The sequence below is a fragment of the Aplysia californica genome, unplaced genomic scaffold (genome assembly GCF_000002075.1).
Source record: "Aplysia californica isolate F4 #8 unplaced genomic scaffold, AplCal3.0 scaffold00378, whole genome shotgun sequence".
NCBI classification, from domain to species: domain Eukaryota; kingdom Metazoa; phylum Mollusca; class Gastropoda; order Aplysiida; family Aplysiidae; genus Aplysia; species Aplysia californica.
The window spans coordinates 95606-115242 of NW_004797648.1; the positions used below are offsets into that span (position 1 = coordinate 95606).

Sequence of the window (19637 nt, forward strand, 5' to 3'; positions counted from 1 at the left end):
GGGGGGGTGTCTTTTTGGGGACTTACACCGTTTTCTTATAAAATAGGTATTTGTTTGACAGTTCGACTGGTAATTCATCGTGTTATTTATTTTCCATCTTTTGGCAATACAATAGCATATATTGATTGTCGCAGAATGATCTACCGACGTAGCTGAATGAACTGGATATGCATACACATGTAATAGATTTAAAGCAAATTTATGCGTATAAGATACACTTTCACTGCCGTTGCATGCTTAGACTCCACCCCCCCCCCCCCACAGCCGATATAAATGGCATGTAAATTATTGTGAATACATGTAGATCTATCGTATTTAGAATAATAGTTTGTTTTGTCTGGCCATGAACTTTACTGTGTAGGCCTAGACGATAGTCATCGTAAGATGTTGAGAACATTTCCTTCGATTCTTCTCTCATTTATTATGATACAGCCAAGTTGCGAATTTGCAGAAATGTCGCAGTTGCCTGTATTTACCAGATAAACATGGCTTATTTAGGCCAGAATATATATATACGCCTACCGGCTGTGAATCCTGGAAATGGTGATGAAGGATTGGGAAAATAAACCAGATGCTAACATACAAATAAAGTGGTGAGAATTTCGGAAGGAAAAGAAATTAAACGAGTTAGTGCAAACTGCTGTAAGAAACCGACGTAGGATGGTTATTGATTATAATTACAAACAGTAATTCAGTAATATATGTAGCCTACTTATGAAACTGGAAGAAGAGACAATGTTAAATGTTCCCCATAACGCCTGAATTGACTTAACGTACTTTTGCTCTCACTACAGGAAAAAATGAAAGGAAAAAGAGATGTACGGAATAACCAAGAATAAAACGTAATTTTAAGAACTTGAAATAGAAGGGGAAGACAATATGGGCAATAATAATGTATAGATCTAGGTTTCATATATTTTTGTCTACTGTTTTAAACATTTTACCCAAATTATTTTAAAAAGGCCTATACTATAATTAGAGCAGGCCTAGTGAAAAGAAATTCGTCGCGAACCCTATGCAGGTACTATATAAATACATCTGTTTATTTAGACCTGGCGCACAGTGGTCTACATATTATTTGATTCTATAGGCCTATAATATAAATCATAATAGATATACATACGAATTAAAAAGAAAACAGATCTTCTTACAACAAAATAAATGTGGAATAAACAATCTAGAAGTTTGAACATGACTGATGATGTTAAAAAAAGAAACAAAACTATTTATCCAGATGGCCAATTCTATCAAAGGCCCCAGGACGCCATTGGCACAATACAAGCAATTATAACAACAGGCCTAGATTCTAGATCTAGTTTGTAAAGACAATCTTTGACTGAAACTGAAAGTGCTATCTGAATGACGCGTGACACGTCAGCCCTTGTTCATAAAAAGTAGGCTAGGCCAAATCTTATTCTTAGATTTTTGTGCTGGAATCAAACAGACAACCACGAATAAGCATCATAATAAATAAAACACAGAGATATAACCTAAGCTGTTCTGCTTAATCCGTTTCCACCCATTGATCAGGAAAGCAGAGTAATTCATTTACGGAAGTCCTGTTGTTTTTAATCTTGGTAGGCAGTAAAGAGTAAAGAATGCCCACTTGCCACTTCTCCTCTTCACCAGTTTCGCTTTTGCGAGGTTTTTGAGGCAGTCACTCTCAGAAAGTTAATTAAAAGTAACAAAACTGCAGCAATGGTAGTGGGATGTACATAATTTGACAAGCAAAATAAAAACGACTAAAAGACCACTAAAACAAATTTCCAATACAGAAGCCCCCCCCCCCCCTCCACCTTTTTTACCATTCTCTTCCTGCTGTTTTCCAACAAACTGCCAATTCGTGCTCCTAATTTTGTAACATGATTTAGCTAGTTTTTTCCTGAAAAAAAATTCATTGAATACGAATATTGCGTACTACTACAAATTCGAGATTCTATTGCTTAGACTCTAGGCTACCTATTGCCTGCATTATCCATGCTTTTTCCAATGGCGTCGGTATCCTGACATTAGTGTCGCCCGAAGCATTTGGTGGTTAATCTAGGTTTTATATATAGAAGGTCTTTGAAATGAGTAAAGTGGAGGAACTGTAACATTGTAAACAAAGTCAATGTGTGTAGATCAAGCCAAGATTCTTGAAGACGAGCGTAACCTAAATCTATCTCGACAATTTATATATTATTTTCTGATAAAATGAAGTGGATATTTCTTTGTGCTTCCCATGAATGTGATAGTTGGTGCTCAGTTTTTGGATATTCAGATCTAGAGAATCTAGATCTAGATCTAGATTTAGATCTATACCTGGTTCCGTAATAGTAATAATAATAGGCCTTCAATACTGGCACTGGTCAATACTCGACAATAACATTGAAATTGATTGATGAAATGCTGTCACTGTATTACTACAGACTACAGTACTACATTGTGTAAATTATCATTTAGAATCTATAGGCCCTAGATATCTATAGGTCTATAAATCATTCGATCTGAAAGTTCAAATTGACACTTTCGGAAGTCAAGACTTGCTCAGTTGGTAAGCGAACTTTTCCCATTGATAAAGTCATGTCTTAGAAAAACGGCCAGGCCTAGATCTAGATTCTCTACATATGACTACATGTCATGATGTGATTTGACTTTGACACACACAGGACAAGATCTAGATGTAGATCAAGTATTTAATCATGTGGGCCCCCTTTCGATGAAAGGAAAGATCGGTGCATTAACGTCAGCCGAAAGTCATTGGCTTATTATGATATTACATTCTACTGGAATCGAGCAATAAATCTTGAGAGATGCACAAATTAGAAAATTTAGATCTATACTCTAAAAACGGTGCGCACGGTTAGTGTACGGAAACCTCCTTTTCTAAAATTACAGAGACAGAAGCGTCGGCCTACAAAAGCGATCGGCGAAATAAAGAAATTTAGCTTTCTGCGACAAAACTGTCTCAAAACTGAAAAAACGAAGGGCGTCATGATCTGGGGAATATTTTAAAGAATCTTTTGGCGAAAACTGCATGGCGATCGATGCAGCCGTACGGTTAAAAAGCCTTTTGAATAGCAAAATTCGGCCACCACAAATAGACAATAGATAAGCTTAAAAAATATATTTGGTAGGCTATTGGGACTGTGACTGGGAAGAACGAAAATCGAAACCATGATTTATGTGGTCATTTGGCTGTTCATTTATGCATGGGCCTGAAACTGAATGTTTTTTCTGACAGTTAACCAGTTGGGTTCGGTTTGGCGGTAGGCAGGGCTACCCAGATTGAGGGCGAAAAGGGACCATTGTGGCACAAACTGAACGAAGCCGACGGTGACCCTCAAAAAACCGACAAAACGTGTTTTGTTTTCAAGGCTGCGGGTCTGGCAATCGGTTTGTGTCAGAGAACCGATTCCCCAATGGGCACTGAGTATTAAGTTACACAGTATCACAAGTCACAAGTGACACACAAAGATCATAGTGTATTCAGAGTTTGTCTCTAGCATATATACAAGATTTGTTTTTAAATGATTGTAATTATAATGTGGTTTTCAATTTGGCCCCAATGGTTACTAGTTACCCTACTATCCTGACGTAACATGTCAGTAAGTTGCTTGCAGGTTACAAAGTTCTACAACTTCAGTCTTGGTCCTATGTTTAGAGTTAATCCTTGTGGAAGAAATGTCATGCACATTTTTTGAAGGCCAGGAAGAATACTAAGACAGGGAATGAAAGCTTGATAAAATGTTACTGTCACACCTGCAACTGCAAACAGATGCCATGCTTTTGGGGGCTATCATACTTTTTGGCAGCCGAACACATATGGCAACTAAATTTGCTGCACACAAACTATTTGTTTTCGCTACCTAACTAAAACATCAAACTTTGGTGAAATACGTACTCAGGAAGCCCACACACCCCCAAATTTTTTAAAGCATGCAAAATATTACTGTTGTAAATTAGTTCGAATGAAAGCATCAGGTGTCTCCAAAAGGACTACTTTGCAACCAGTATTAAGTTGAAATATATATGAAACAGAGATAAAAATCAATGAATGAATAAGAGTGCTGTAGAGGATCTGAACAAGGGATGGGTGTGAAAATATAACCCCTAGAAAGATCTTTCCAGTTATATAAACAAAAGTTTTTAGTTTTTGAGTGCCGTCATTGAATGGCAGCTGAATTTGATTTGGACTTGAATATCCAGGAACCTGGAAATGTTTCAATCTTTCATGATTCTACCTTTATTTTTCGTAGGGATTTATGTTGTATGCAATCCTTCCACAGTTTAAATCCACAACAATGGCCAACCCTTTGCGATCTGGTCAGACCGTGAAGGTGAATGAGGACGATGTTCTCAGCTTGGTTGAGATGTTCCCTGGCATGGATCGCGAGCTCATCGAGACTGTGATGACTGAGGTGAATGGTGAAAGTAAGTGTAATATTGAACACAGTTACTTCCTCTTATATGTGTACTTTAGTGAGATCAGCTTGCTAAAAAATGATGTCGGGTTAACTCCTCAGTGACACTGGTTTTAGGTGGGGCTGGTCACATAGGTGTGTGTCTTTAGACAAGACACAATGGTAGATGTTAAATCAATCGCATAGGCGTGTGTCTTCGGACAAGACACAATGGTAGATGGTTAAATGAACCACTTTAAAATTAACACAAGCCCCTTGATAGAAACATTACAGCTATGCATAAGAATGAAGAGGTAAATTGATCCGCTTTGTATATTTTTGGTACCGTGAGAGAGAGAGAGCAACAGAGCATCAATGGACATGTCCGGAGTGCAGGGATGTTGCTTCCTGAAACAATGAACAATAGTACCGTGAAACTAGGATTCAACGAAAAATATGATTTTTAACGAAAAGGGACTGATTCCCTGTTTTTTTAAATATTCGCTATTATCAACAGAGTAACACATATTTAATAAAAGAGTGAACTCTGAGAGGATGGTCAGGTGGCTGTTAGTGTGTGTGACTAAGGAAATTGGAAGGGGGGGGGGGGCGCGTAGGCATGCATGGAAAGTCTGCAGAGATACAGATGCGTCACAATCATATCTACCCCTCTCCTCGACTACTGCACTGTAAAAAGCTATTCGAGATATAGATATAAATCTACGTAATGAATTGGGCGTTGGTTTGTGGAAGCAGACGTAGCCGTATGTTAAGCCCTACATTGTGACACAACTTGTTGCTCACATTGCTGTATAATGAAATCTTGGATTCAACTAAATTGAAGGTCAGGCCCAATGATTTTGTTGTATATATCCGAGTTTCACTGTATCATGTTTTGTTTTTGTAAAGCGTTTTATGGCGCTCGCAACTGCATAAGGTCATATGAGCGCGCGGGAAACACCTAATATTTTCAGTTGGTAGGAAATTTTGAATTTTGCCCGAGTGGCGGCCGAAGCCTACTCTTATAGATTTTAGACCACCAAGGGATCTTTAGCGTGCGCAACTTGCACATGGGCCCTCCGAGATTTTTCGCCCTTGTCAAAGAAGGCTAGGTGTAGATCTTTCCTACCAGAAGATCAGGGGTGTGGCTGAAAGAAAGCAGTAAGAAGAAGCGAAGGAGTAGCAGTAGAAAGGCTGCAGAAAGAATCAGGAGCCCAGAGGAAAGGGCAAAGGAGGTGAGGGGGTGGGGGCAGAAAGAGGAGACGAAAGCAGACGACAGAACATTGCTAGAGAGCAGGAAATGAGGTGAAAGGAGACAAATTTAGAAAAGAAAATTTTTTGGTCGCTACCCGGATTCGAACCCGGGACCTTTTGAATGAGAGGCCAACACCTTAACCTCTAGGCCACGAGAGCCCCCATTTTGAGTGTAAGTTGAGTACGCACAAGGACCTTGTTGTAGTCCATCGAAATACCAGTGAACAATTTTCCATCTTTGTTGACTTTCGATTGTCAGCATTAATTTATAATATGGTGGCAATAAGAAGTTGTATATGTGTAAGTGAATTAAGGCCATAAGAAATTTTGGTAAAGGTGCAATTGGGGGCGCCATTACTTGATCTACTAAGAACATCGGGAGTGTCCACTCCGATTTGTAGAGTTGTGCGGCTGTCACTCAAATCGACATCCCCCCCCCACCCGTCCGCACACATAGACGTTCTCAATTTTATACTTCCTTGCTATCCCCCATCACACACACACACACACACACACACACACACACACACACACACACACACACACACACACACACACACACACACACACACACACACACACACACACACACACACACACACACACACCGTTGCGAGCGCTGTAAAACCTCTACTAAAACTAAAAGAACTTACTTAATGTCTGCCTGAGCTGAAGGTGGAAAAGGGGAGGGGCAGGGGGGGGGGGTTATTTTTTGTCCAGGCTGTCTGCTGAGTGTCTCTAGCTAATTACTAACATTCTTACCCCTGTTAAAATCTTTTTATATATGTAGGGAAATCCTTGGTCTGAGGAGCCGGTCTGAGCTTAAGCGTTTTTTTTTTGTGAGATGAGAGTTTTCTTGTTTAATGAAATCGTTTTGGTGTTTTCCACAGAGATGTATCAGCACTGATCATTGTTTCCACAGATTCTATATTTTTTTCTCAAACAAGCTACCAGGGACATCTAGACCGATAGAAGATATAGGTTGAACTCTTTTTCTTTCTAATGATTTTTATCTTTCTATACTTGAACTGATTTGTAATCAAGTTTAATCAATTGTCAATTTTTTTCTTGTCAAGTTTTTCTTTCCCAAGTTAGAAAATTGTGTTGCAGCATGGGGGAATCAGGATCTCGTCAGTTTTGGAGCAAATGGAGTTATTAGTATAGAATTAAGGCTTGTTTATTTTTGTTGAAGGTGATGAAAAAAATACAGTTTTATTTTGCTTAGAAATGGAGATATGTGCGATTTAAGAAAGCGGAGTTAACCTGATGTTACTGGTGAAATTAGCGAGAAAATGTCTGCCAAAGTTTGATGACTTTTAAAGCTGAATACTCGTAATCGTTTGAGAAAATGACCTATTTTTTATTTAAATAACATTTTTCACCCATATTCATCCTGTAAAGGATGGTGAAGGTTTCAAGAGCAAACAAATTTTTTAAAGATAAAAATGGCCCAAGTCAGAAAAAAATACTGATTTCTATGTTCCCTTAAATTTGACGAACATGTGATTCCACCGTAATGACTTGCATTTGTTCAATTTAACAATGAATTTGTATTGATCTTAATAGCTGTTTTGTGATTCGATCACCTATTTTGTATTTTCTCAAATCGTCCTTCTCATAACATTTTCAGGTAACATGCAACATGTTTTAAAAAAATATTTACTAATACAGTGGAGTCCACTTAAACTGAAATCTGCAGGACCGCCAGATTTTTTTTGCTTCAGCTGGATTTTTGGTTTAGAGAGTTTGCTCAAATAGAGGAAAAAGAAACCGGGGATTTTATTTAATTTATTTTCTTTCTCTTTACCCCTGTTTTTGGATAAACCATGTTGGGTCTAAATGGACTTCTCTGTATATTGGCTAATAATGCACAGTGAAATAATATTATTCACATCTGTGAAAACCTATTGGGGGCAGCCAGTATGGTCTCAATTCACACCCCGAGAGTCTATCCAACATTGCACAGCCACCGAAATTTGACACCATTATACAAGAAGGCACAACGCCAGTGAAATTAATACTTGAATGAAAGCTCCCAAAAACTGAAAGTTCTGTGCACTCTCATAAGCCATATTTTCCAAGTGAAGTGACCCTAAACAAGATTTCCAAACAATTGGGTCAACGTGCTGTTTGATTTGTCAAAAGTTTTCTAATATTTCACATTTTGTTTTGCATAATACTTTGATTTCTTTTATTATTGTTTTGTTCATGGGTTTTTGCAAAACAAAGTGTGAATGCAATGACTGGTGGGAATTAACTACAATGGGTAGCCCTGGGTCAGGCGATGAAGCTTAAGACCGGGAGTCTTATTACTATGACATCGAAATGTAGATCCCACTTTCAGCTCACCTTGCTTTCCTTCTGATTGCAGCAGTAATTTTATTATATTTAAAGGAGGCTTGATAGGTCTTTTCAAACATATTAAACAGGCTTCTGTGGTGTAGTGGTAAGGCACTTCGTTTTTGCGCGCTGGAGATCGCAGTTCAATTTTTAAGTGGGGAGGAGACTTTTATTTAGCATCTCGGTCTATTTGCTGGAATGTACCCTTGACAGACGGGGTTGGAAGCCCCCCTCCTAAATGATCTAACTTGTGATGATGGGGCGTAGAAACACCTGCATTGAAAAAAAGATAGTGTAATTATAGATAGCTTTTGTATAGCACAAAGTCTCGCTCAACAGCCAGCTCTATGCGCTTTACAATCTATGTCATTACCTCAACAGATCTGATAGCATTCTAAAACAATCTCAACTTCCTGGAAAGTATATAGTGCAAGCTGCCATTTATAAGTGCTAAAATACTCACATAGTGACAAGATCTTTTGCCCTCTATGGCTGGGTACCCATTCACACCTGGGTGAAATGAGGGAAATTCGTGTTAAGTGCTTTCCTAAGGACACAACATCGGGCCTGAGGCTCGAACCATTGAATCCGCAACCTCGCGAGTCTAGTAGCCTAACCACTAGACTACCGACACCACAAGTATGCTTTGTAAAAGCTTACTACTTGTTGTTGCCTCACTTTGCCTGTTTGTTTCTTTGCCTGTTTGGTTTTGTTTTGTTTGGGCTGTTGTTTAGAATAGATATATAACTTGTGGTGTTATGCTTTGATATTTTATTTTTTCCAAAGACACGATTATCCATACCCCGGCATGGCTCACATTACTAATAATGTCTTATCATCTATTAAATTGTCTTAGCATACCTCTCTTAGGTAAAATACCTCTCATTCATCACATATCTACTATTTATCCATATAACATACAGAAATATATACAAATACATGTATACATGGGTATGCTCACATACACACACATAAACTGTATATATATATATTTTGAATATTAATGGTCCAAATTGTTTTAATTTAGATTTCGGAAAGTGTTGGAGGGTAAAACTTTCACATATTTAAAATCATTTTAGCCATTTAGTTTGGTCCATGAATTTTCATCATATTTTTTCTATTGAAAGTTTTCAGTGAGGATCAAGTTGTACTTCAAATTCACCCAATTTTCTGCTACTCTTTCTTTTCATCATGTCAGAGATCATCTTTATCATGCTATAAAATGTGTCTGATCTTGTTTGCTCCATCCCTTGTGAATTCACAGATTCTTTTTTTTGGACATATTTCAGTTGGTGAAGCCATTGAGAAGTTGCTGGAGATATCGGAGAAGAGCACAGTTCAAAGATTGCCAGAACAGAATGATCTTGCTCTCATCGCTTGCAGTTTATTGGCTGATGAGAGTAATAATGTTGTCGAGCAACAGGGAGGTGGCTTTGCTTCTACTCAGCCTCCGGATTCCGTAACAGACAAAGAACTTTGTCTTGATAATTCTCTCGATGACATTTCTACATTTAGTGACATTGTAGAGTCAGAGATGAGCAAGGAGCTAGGTAACTGGATAGAGATTGCAAGTGGAGATAATGGTGAAAGTTCTAATGGTATTTTTTCCTGTGCAGCTTCAATGGATGAAGGCAAAGTGAATACCCCTGAGTGTGCGGAGCAGCATGACAGTATTGCACAGTCTAGCCCAGAGGCGTGTGTATCTGAAAGCCAGACAGCAGTCATGATGGAAAGCAGTGTTCCTTCAAATAATCTTTCATTGAATGTATCTGTGGCCCCAAGCACTGGTTCCTTGACCACTGTGTTGTCCCAGGCAAGTCCTGCTACTGTGGTAAGCAAAACTGCAAACTCAGGCCCTCTACAAAAGGCCTCTGAAGTCTTGAAAGAAAATGTGGCCCCTGAACGGAGGAAAAAGGAGCAGCATCAGAAGAGTTGGGACAATTTCTTTGATAGTTTTGGCATTGATCCATTGCCCTCTGCTGATGATTCTTTAGACATTGATAGCCTCATCAAGTCAGTTTCAGACACATTGGATGCACCCTTTGGCAGTGAGATTAAAGCTTTGCAGACTGACAACTCACGAGTGAGTGTGGGTAGTCACAAAAAGGGAGGCCAAGGAGGGAGAGGGAGGAAAAAAAAGCGTGGAACAGATATGAAGAAAGGACCGGCTGAATCTGCTCACCCTCAGAGCAGGGAAGCTGAAACCTCAAAAGATGTCCCCGCTCTGGCCCAGAATTACAAACTCTCCCCAGCTTCAAAAGAATTTGTTCCCCAGTTTTTGGGCTCTTTGTCACAAGCTGATCCTAATCTGGACAACTCGTCGAGCATGGCTTTGTCGCTAGATGTATCAACATGGACGCCGGCTGTCGCACCAAAAAACGTTGGCTCAAAGCAAGAAGCAACACGGCAGAAAAATTTATCCGAGCAAAATCATTTTACGAAACGGTTAGACCACAAGAAAGAAAATGTGGTGCCAAAAGACATGCAGGAGAGTAGGGAATTTGGAAATGAACCCACAAGACTGCCTGGAGGTCCATCAGTGACAAAGGCGAAAATCTTCAGCAATCTTGACTCAGGGGAATGGAAAACAGTGGTTTCACATCCTCGGAGTGGAAAGCAGGTGCCCTCCCAGCCTGGTGTGACTCGGACTGGCCAGGTTCCCTGGAGAAATCATTCGAATGCAAAGGGTGTTAATGGAAGACAGCCGACTCCTTTACTTCAAACTCCCATCTCAAAACCCGTGGGTGTGACGACAAGAGTTATTAAAAATGGATCTGGTTTTGTCCCACAACAATCTTCTAAAGGCATGGAAACATTGCCATCCCTGTTTTCCCCATATTTCCCCCCCAATGACACGATAAAAAATGTTAAGCTCTCAGCTGGACAGATTCCAAACGCTAAAATCCCTTCTCTTATGCCACAAGAGCCAGGCCAGACAGTGAAAAACAAGCTTGTGTTTCACGGGGTCAAGTCTGCTGTGGGGATGGCTCGCCGATATTTCCAGGAACAACAGCCCGTCATGTTCATTCTGAGAGGCCTCCCAGGAAGTGGCAAGAGCTACCTGGCAAAGTGAGTACAGTCAATGATAGTACATAACAAGATGGGCCACTCAGCCAAAAAAGTGTCCGCAGGAAGTATGCTCTTTGCTTCAGATGGCGCTGCAGTCTGTTTTGAAGCTCTCTTTCGTTTTTCCAGAAAAAGAATAGGAATAGCACCTCCTTGCGTGCGCAGATCGACTGCTGTTCATCAGCAGTTCGGGTACGTTCAGTGCGGAGTTTTAGTTTTTTAAAATTCTAATGACCTCTCGCCTTTCACTCTAAAGTCAAATTAAACAAAGAAAACCATCACCCTTTCCTCCGGAAGAGGTTTTTTTGTCAGCGTAACCATTTTAAAAAAGCGTTCTTCCGAAATTTATCCCAAAACTTGCTAGTTTCACTTTGATTTTTTAAAACTCAAGTAGGGTAACTCTGTTCGCAAAGAGTGCGCTTTTGTGAAGAGGGCGCCACCAAATTTTGAGGACACTTTTTTAATTGGCTCAAAGAGAGAAGTGGCCCATCTTGTTATGTACTATCATTGGTACAGTTAAGCTAAGTTCAGTTCCTCTAATCTGCTATGCCAAAACAGGAAGTTTACATTGTATGTTCACCAACTGCTTCTCTAAAACTGAAATTTAGCACATTCATCTTTTAAAATTCAAAGTGTAGTCCATTTATTACTGCATCCTCTATGTGTGTTTTTTGTTAGAAGTTTGTTTGAATAAAGAGAAGCACCTTGACACATTAATGGTCTTTTTTTAGTGCTGGGAAAAAGCAAGAAAGATAGACAGAAACAGCAAAGAGAAGGAAAAGAAGTTGGACCTATCAGTGGTACCCTCCAAATGCTAAATTAGAATGGTTTGGCTTTTTATCCTGCATGTAAAGGACGTTGGTTTTCACATAAGAAAAGTATTTTGTCCAGGTTCTCAGTCTTTTGATGGGTTGTATGCCGCACAGCCTGGTTGGTCTTGACAGGCAGTGTTTAGTTTAGTTTTAGTAACAGTTTTTCGGCACTTGCAACACAATAAGGTTGTGTAAGTGCCAAAGATGAGAGGTGTTTCAAGAGAGAAACAAACACAAAAAAGAAAGAGGGAAGACAAGGATGATAGATGTTTGACAGGAAAGAAGGAGCAAAGCACACCTGAGCACCCGCCAACCATCCAGAGGCAGGGTTTGAACAGGGTGTCCAGTAATTGTTTTAGATTATGTCTATGGGGGCATGAAACGGTTATAAAATTCTTTCCACTTTCTCATGGACACCACATGAACACACATGCACTTACTCATACAATACACTTAGGGCTACTCGATGTACATTCCGTTGTCTCGACTACCTCATCTGATGTGGGGAAAATGGTGTTCTATTTCAGTCAACTGTTGGAGCAAAGCAACTGCATGGGTAGTGCCGGTGCCGTCCTGTCCTCTGATGATTTCTTCCAACAAAGGGGAGGCTATTTTTTTGACAGACACCGGTTGGACGAGGCCCACACATGGAACCAGCAAAGAGGTGAGACATTTCTTGTCTTTCTGTTCCTTTCCATGTCGTAAATATAAACTACCGAAGCTGCTACAGATTGTGTTTCTTGAGAAGTCACATAGTGGTCGGATTTAAAGCCCCAAGGCACAACATAAGAAAATTAAAAAATATATATGAAGATTAAACAGACCGACTTTCAGAGATGTGTGCCGTTAAAACCAACAAAGAGTCATCTGGGCAAAGTTAGAAAATTAAACTTTTGCATCTTTTGCATCATGCCCAGCTTAAAGTATCAGTGAAATCAAAGTGTACACTTAAGGTTTATTTATGTTTTCTTGACTTTGCCCTAAAACCAACAGATGGCCATCTTCATTACATTTAGCCGAACAAAACTGCATTCATGGAACAGTGTTTAGATCACCGTGATTAGTAAATGTGCCACGAGATTGTCAGATTATTTATTTCTACATACATTGTCTTGCATTATGTGTGCTTATATGTAGGAATGGTAGGTAAGTGTTTTACGGCACTCACAACTGCATATGGTCACTTGAGAGCGCGCGGGACACATTAAACATTTTCAGTTGGTAGGAAATTTAGAATTTTGCCCAGGTGGCGGCCGAAGCTTACTGTTATCGATTTTAGACCACCAAGGGATCTTTAATGTGCGCAACTTGCACACGGGCCCTCCGAGATTTTTCGCCCCTGTCCAAGAAGGCTAGGTGTCAATCTTTCCTACCAGAAGATCAGGGGTGTTGCTGAAAGAGCAGTAAGAAGGAGCCAAGGAGTAGCTGTAGAAAGGCTGCAGAAGGAGTTAGAAGCCCAGAAGAGGGGGCAAAGGAGGTAAGGGGGTGAGGCAGAGAGACGAGACGAAAGCAGATGACATAAATTGCTAGAGAGCAGGAAAAGAGGTGAAAGGAGACAATTTTAAAGAAGAAAATTTTTCGGTTGCTACCCGGATACGAACCCGGGACCTTTGAATGAGAGGCAAACACCTTAACCTCTAGGCCACGAGAGCCCCCATGTAGGAATGTGACGTATGTATTCCGAATAACTTTGAAAAGCTGTAAAATATTTGATTTACAAATAAGTGAATGTCTTAACTTTAAACACTACTTTCTCTTTTGAATGTTTTCTTTCCCCTACATCATTCAAATTGTCTTAACTTTTGAGACATCGAAGATATTGGCATAAAATGAAGTGCAAATTATGACAGTGTCCTGAATAGACAAAATGTGCAATCTCAAAATGGAAATTTTAACGCTTGTGTAGGGTTTTCTTATGCCATTCCACATGTATATCTTGAGTTGGTATCAGATTAATGATGAAAAAATATACAGATTTTTTTTGGAACATGTTTCGTAAAGATTTGAAAAATGCATATTGCGCTACACAATAATTCTTGGAAAAAGAGGTATCATTCTCTTTTTTATTTATCCTTGTGGACAGATTTGGGAATTTTTATTGGATTAACTCAGGATGTTTTTCCCTCTTTTTTTTCCCACAGCCGTCAAATGCGCTCGTAATGGTGTCTCACCGATCATTATCGATAACACTAACACCATGATGTGGGAGCTGCTTCCGTATGCAGTTCTGGTAAGTGTCATCATCATCATCGCGGATCTGTGTTTGATTGGAAAGAATGGGACTTTTGAAGGGCTTCATGGACATTTTTGTTCAGAGAAATTTTTTTTTTTACTAACATTGCACAGAAAAGTATCCTCAAACCAATGAATAGCATTTGGATTTCAGTCATAATAGTTTTAAACCTTTTTCTTCTTTCTAAATTTTTTGTTTGTATTTAAAAAAAAATAATATGTGAAGTGATTCAGGTTCGTTTTTTTTTTGGAGAGGTGTTTCTGAGAGAGAGAGAGAGAGAGAGGGGGAGGGAGGGAGGGAAGGAGGGAGGGAGGGGGAGGGAGACAATGTTTCAGCAAAAAGACTGAGATACTCAATAAAAATTCTTCCCACATGTGAATCAAGCTCTCGTTTTGTGCCTGTGAAGGCAAAGTGTGGGTGGTTGGCAGGTGCTCTATTGTGGTTTGCTCCTTCTTTACTATCAAACGGCTATCGTCCTTATCTCTCCGCCTCCTTTTTTTGTGTTTGTTACTCTCTTGTAACACCTCTTATCTTCGGCACTGTATTATGTTGCAAGTGCCATAAAACTTGTATTAAAACTAAAAGTGCCAAACCACTACACCACAGACACCAGTCTTGGGTTCTCTGTGTATGGCTCTTTTCATTTATGCAGACGGTTAATTTAGCTTAAGATGGTCTCAAGGTTGTCTTCGTGCAGCTTCTTTCATGGCTAATTCTTCCTATGTTTGAAGCGCAGATTCTGTCACAGTGCTTGCATGTCAGTGTCGTAGATCGAGGCTCTGTATTTCCGCTGTTTTCCTTTCGTTGTTGGCGCTTCTCAGCCTGGTTGTTTCTAAGGCTGCTCTCTAGCATTATAGTTCTTTCCTTTATCTCTTTCCTCCATGTTTTCCTGTCCTCAGCTATTTCTTTCCAGATGCTAACATCTACTCCAAGCTTAGATAAGCTGTTTTTGCAGGTGTTTTTGTACCTCAAATCCCATGGCAAGTTTTCCATAGAGAAGTTGCTTCGGAATCAGTTGGGTTCTTTAGTCATTCAAATATTGTGTTCTCATATCTTCATGTGAACAGTTGTGTTGGTCGCAGTCAAATCTGCTCTAATAGACACCTGTCCAAGATAATCACCTGTACAAATGACCAGCGGATGGTTGGTGGATGCTCTGGTGTGGTTTGCTCCTTCTTTCCCATCAAACATGTTTTATCCTTATCTCTCCTCCTTTTTTGTGTTTGTTACTCTCTTGCACCATCTCTGATCGTCGGCACTTATGCAACCTTATTGCGTTGCAAGTGTTGTAAAACTTTTACTACTTACAAATGACCATCTCCTACCTCTTCCCTTTTGTTTTCTTATTTATAAGATTATTATAATGACCCTATCTAAGATGTCCGCCCACCTGCTGAACTCAGCCACTGATCTCTTCTCGACAATAGGTGGCTGAAAGTGGGACATTTTCTACTCTTATCAATTTCATAGTTTGTGTTCTTATTATAATATAGTGTAAAGCGCATAGAGCTTGCTGTTGAGCGGGGGTATGCGCTATACAAATGCTATTTATTATTATTATTTTATTATTATTATTATTATTATTATTATTATTATTATTATTATTATTATTATTATTATTATTATTATTATTTTTATTGTTATTCTTCTTCTTCTTATTCTTCCAGGCTTTGGAACACAACTATGATGTGCAGGTGGTGGAGCCAGACACAGTGTGGAGGTCAAATCTGAAAGAACTCACAAGGTAAGTGTATGGAGTTTGTTTGTGTGTGGGGGGGGGGGGGGGAGGGGGGATGTTTGTGTGTGATTGTCTCCTGCTTCTATATTCTTGGTCAATTGCATTATTGTTATAACATATGTATATATACATATTTATTTAATTGTGAGGACTTGCTGTAAAATGTATGTCAAATATCAGCAGCAAAGGCTCCTTCTTTCCCCGTAAAACATCATGGTGTACATTTATCTCCAGGAGAAACATCCACGGTGTGAACAGAGAACACATCAAGAGAATGAAGGACAGATATGAAGAGCTGACGACGGAAAAAGTTCTCCAACAGGCAGGGAGGCACTTCAAGATCAAGTAAGATAGTTGTATCCAACTTCAGTGTTACTGTTAACGCATTAGGTCATTTTATAAATGCTTGCAAGGAGCACTTTTGAAGAAGAAGTAGAAATGAATAGACGTTAGTAGTAGTGATCTTTAAAAAATTGTTGGATATAAGGTGTTTGCAAATGACGGACCTTAGTGCTAAAAATAAAAACCATTTTTGACCATTCTTCTTACAAAATTAAACAGAATTATATGTGGGTGCTTGGCAGGTGCTGTGTTGTGTTTTGCTCCTTCTTTCCTATCAAACATCTTTCATCCTTATCTCCTCTCCTATTTTTTTTTGTTTGCTACTCTCTTGTAACGCCTCTTATTTTAGGCACTTGTGACCTTATTGTGTTGCAATTACCCCAAAAGTCTTACTAAAACTAAACAGATTTTATGTTCTATCTGTTTTTAGTGTGTGTGTCATGTAACTAGAAAGGTCCATTTCTTTCAATAATGTTAGTTTGTTTTTTAAGTAAGCTGCCAGAAATCCGAATCTGTTCGTAGAAGAATATGGTTGTTATAACAAAAACTCTTTCTGAACAGCTCTGTTCTAATCTAATCCATCATTACTGTTTCTCTTCTTTACAGGCGACCTAACTTTGTCAAACCAATGACTCGAGGCAAACCAGTTCACACTACTCGACCCGAAAAAGGAAGCAGCAAAAACAAAAGTCCCACAACACCACTGGCTGAAGTGTATGCTGAAGCAGGAGCAGACAGTTCTTCTAAGCAGATCGGCTCTTGTGAGCCCTTCGGCCATTTGGAAAACAGTTTAGAGTGGCTGGAGGCGAAAGCTCAGCGACTTCCAACACAGAGGAGGCGGGACAGGGGAAATTCTGCCTCAGAAGAAGAAGGGAAAGGTATGATCACGTCAGAGTTCCTGCGACAGTCGCTCAAGTCTGCCATCTTGGGTGTGATCAATACGCCGAATGTCTCCACCACTGACTCCTCTGACCATCATCAGTCTGTTGACGATTTGAGCTTGAGGTCTGGGTCCAGCTCAGAAAGTGGTGAAGGAAGGGAAGATGAATTATGCTCAGAGAAGATTCTGGCTCCAGTTCATCCTCTTCAGTCTGACAGTACCACTGTGCCATCTGATAAATTTGTTGTGTTATCTAGCAACGCTGCAATTTCATGTAGTAGTTCGTCCGTGTCAGCTGACAATACTTCTGTGCCAGCTACCATCACTGCGGTGGCATCGTGTGTTCCAGTCACATCTGCAGACACTTCCAATGCTTCATCTGGCAATTTGACGCAAACATCTGTTAGTACCACTGTGCCTTCCAGCACTTCTGTACCCCCGTCTGTCTCCACTCCTGCCACAACTCTCAGACTAGACTCTGCAAAGTCTCTTGTCGGTTACAGCGATTCTGACAAAAGCGACGAGGATACGATTTCTTCTAATAAGCCAGCAGTGAGTGTTTCCTCTCTGAATGTTGGGAAGATGACGGGAAGTGAAAGTGAGAATGGTGAGACTTGTGGGGATGATCAGAAAGTGGTGAGAGACCCACCCGCGTCTGTGATGGGAGAGCAAGGGTCATCTGATGCCCTTGGCTCCGTGAACACGTCAGATACACGATGGGATGGAGACAGGGTGAGGAGTCTGTCGCCTCAAGAACTGGAAACCAGAAGTGCGTCTACGTCAGCTCATGCAAGCCGGGAGCAAAGTCCGTGCGTCAACTCTGATGGTTCAACTGCTGCGTCTACTCCGAGGAAAAAGAAACAACGTCAGAGGAAAGGGAGGGCCGTTCCTGCTTTTCTTGATGAGTCTGTGAAGATCCAGTCGCAGTCTACAAGCTGGAGTGCATTTGAACCCCAAATTCCAAAGTTGGAGAGTTTGACAGATGTGTCCCCGTCTGTGAGCCTGGTGAAGAGAGAAGTGAAATCCTCGTCTTGTCAGTCTGAAGCATATTACTTAAGCGCTGTCTATCGACTGAATTCCCCCGCTTTTAAAGATTTTGCACCTGCTGATTTACAAGAAAGTGATTACAAGATCATCACCTCATCCTCCCAGCCTTTGTCGTTCCCTGGCTGTGGTCAGGCAGTGGAGGAAGTGGCCGTGCCTCGCAAGGAAGGCACATCGGACAAGAGCACAGAGACGGATGAAATGTTAGAGCAGGACACGGTTGACTTGGAAACCCTTCAGTCATGTTTTCCAGAATATTCCAAGAAACAGCTGGAGGAGACCCTGGCTGTGTGCCACAACAACATGGAGTGGGTCACCAACCACTTGCTAGACTCCACAGCTTTGGGCAGTGAGGACTCAGATGGGGAGGAGCCAAAAGTCTCTTCAGATTCTGCAGGCAGACTGGCCAATTCTGTTGGAAGTGTGCTACGCCTAGCCACTCTGTGCAGCGAAGTCTTAAAGTCGCTGTCCCACGTAGACTCTGATGACCTTGAGATGCAGGTGATTCAAGCAGCACAGACTCGACTCCAGAGGATTGAGAAGTTCAACTGGGGGCGGCTGCTGAGTGTGCATTCCGACAGAGCGCAGTTTGGCGGAGATGACCTGTCCATAGACAATTTCACGGGCACCGTCTCGGCTGATGAGTGCTGGGAGTGGATTCCCAGTCAAGATTCTCTCGAGTATGTCCAGCCACTCATGGCTTCACCAGTCACCCCGGTCAAAACACCGCCTGCTTTCACACTGGACAGGGAGCCGTGGAGAGCAAAGCACAAAGTACCAGAACTGAGGACTCCTGTGAAACAACCCAGGTCTCCACGGTCTGCTTCATTTTTAAGGAGGTCGGATAGTCTGTCGCTTGCACCAAAGCCGGGTCCAGCAAGTGCTGCATTATCTCCTCTTGAGGAGTATCTTCAGAGCGCTGGTGGTGAAGCCCGAAGCCCCGTCAAAGTGGCCACAGGTCCCAACCAGGTAGTCGTTCCTGCCGACTTTATCCAGCAGTTGGAGCTGATGTTCGGCCCTCTTCAGCGGCCGGAGCCAGATCAAGGTGAGTTTGTTGTTGGTTGGCGGGTGCTTTGGTGTGGTTGATTGGCGGGTGCTTTGGTGTGGTTGATTGGCGGGTGCTTTGGTGTGGTTTGCTTCTTCTTTCCTGTCAAGCATCTATCGTTCTTGTCTCTCCTTGGTATCTCTGTCTTTTTGTGTTTGTTTCTCTCTTGTAACACCTCTAATCTTCAGCACTTATATAACCTAATTGTGTTGCAAGAGCCGTAAAACTCTTATTAAAAGGGTTAGTGTTTCAGCAGAATTACTACTCATTGACCTAACAACTCGACCTCGTGTAGACATCAAAATGCAATTTGTACAAGCCTCCAAAAACCCTAAACTACTGAATGTGAGGCCTCATCGTGATATGGATTTTGGAAAATGATGGGAAACGAGAGTGAGAATGCTGAGACGTCAAAAGAAACCATTGATGAGTGCCAGAGCAGGAGACTGAATTTTGAAGAATTCGATTCCGGTACACATTTGTGTATTTTCAATGTCAGGA

The 19637-nt window shown here is 40.8% G+C and overlaps 1 protein-coding gene across 1 annotated transcript; it reads left to right on the forward strand.

The window, feature by feature from the left end:
• The first annotated feature begins 2275 nt into the window (after window positions 1-2275).
• Window positions 2276-19194, forward strand: LOC101853872. The gene is made up of 8 exons (XM_013085470.1): window positions 2276-2533; window positions 4269-4413; window positions 9266-11045; window positions 12382-12518; window positions 13996-14084; window positions 15755-15831; window positions 16060-16170; window positions 16774-19194. The coding sequence occupies exons 2-8, from the start codon at window positions 4284-4286 to the stop codon at window positions 19175-19177; spliced, it is 4728 nt and encodes a 1575-aa protein (XP_012940924.1). The 5' UTR covers window positions 2276-2533; window positions 4269-4283; the 3' UTR covers window positions 19178-19194.
• The last annotated feature ends 443 nt before the right edge of the window (window positions 19195-19637 follow it).

Excerpts from the sequence above, each read along its gene's own strand:
- LOC101853872 (XM_013085470.1), top strand. The coding sequence starts at position 4,284 with ATGGCCAACCCTTTGCGATCTGGTCAGACCGTGAAGGTGAATGAGGAC. Across the intron at positions 4,414-9,265 it reads GACTGAGGTGAATGGTGAAA|TTGGTGAAGCCATTGAGAAG; the intron begins GTAAGTGTAATA and ends GACATATTTCAG. Across the intron at positions 14,085-15,754 it reads TGCTTCCGTATGCAGTTCTG|GCTTTGGAACACAACTATGA; the intron begins GTAAGTGTCATC and ends TTATTCTTCCAG.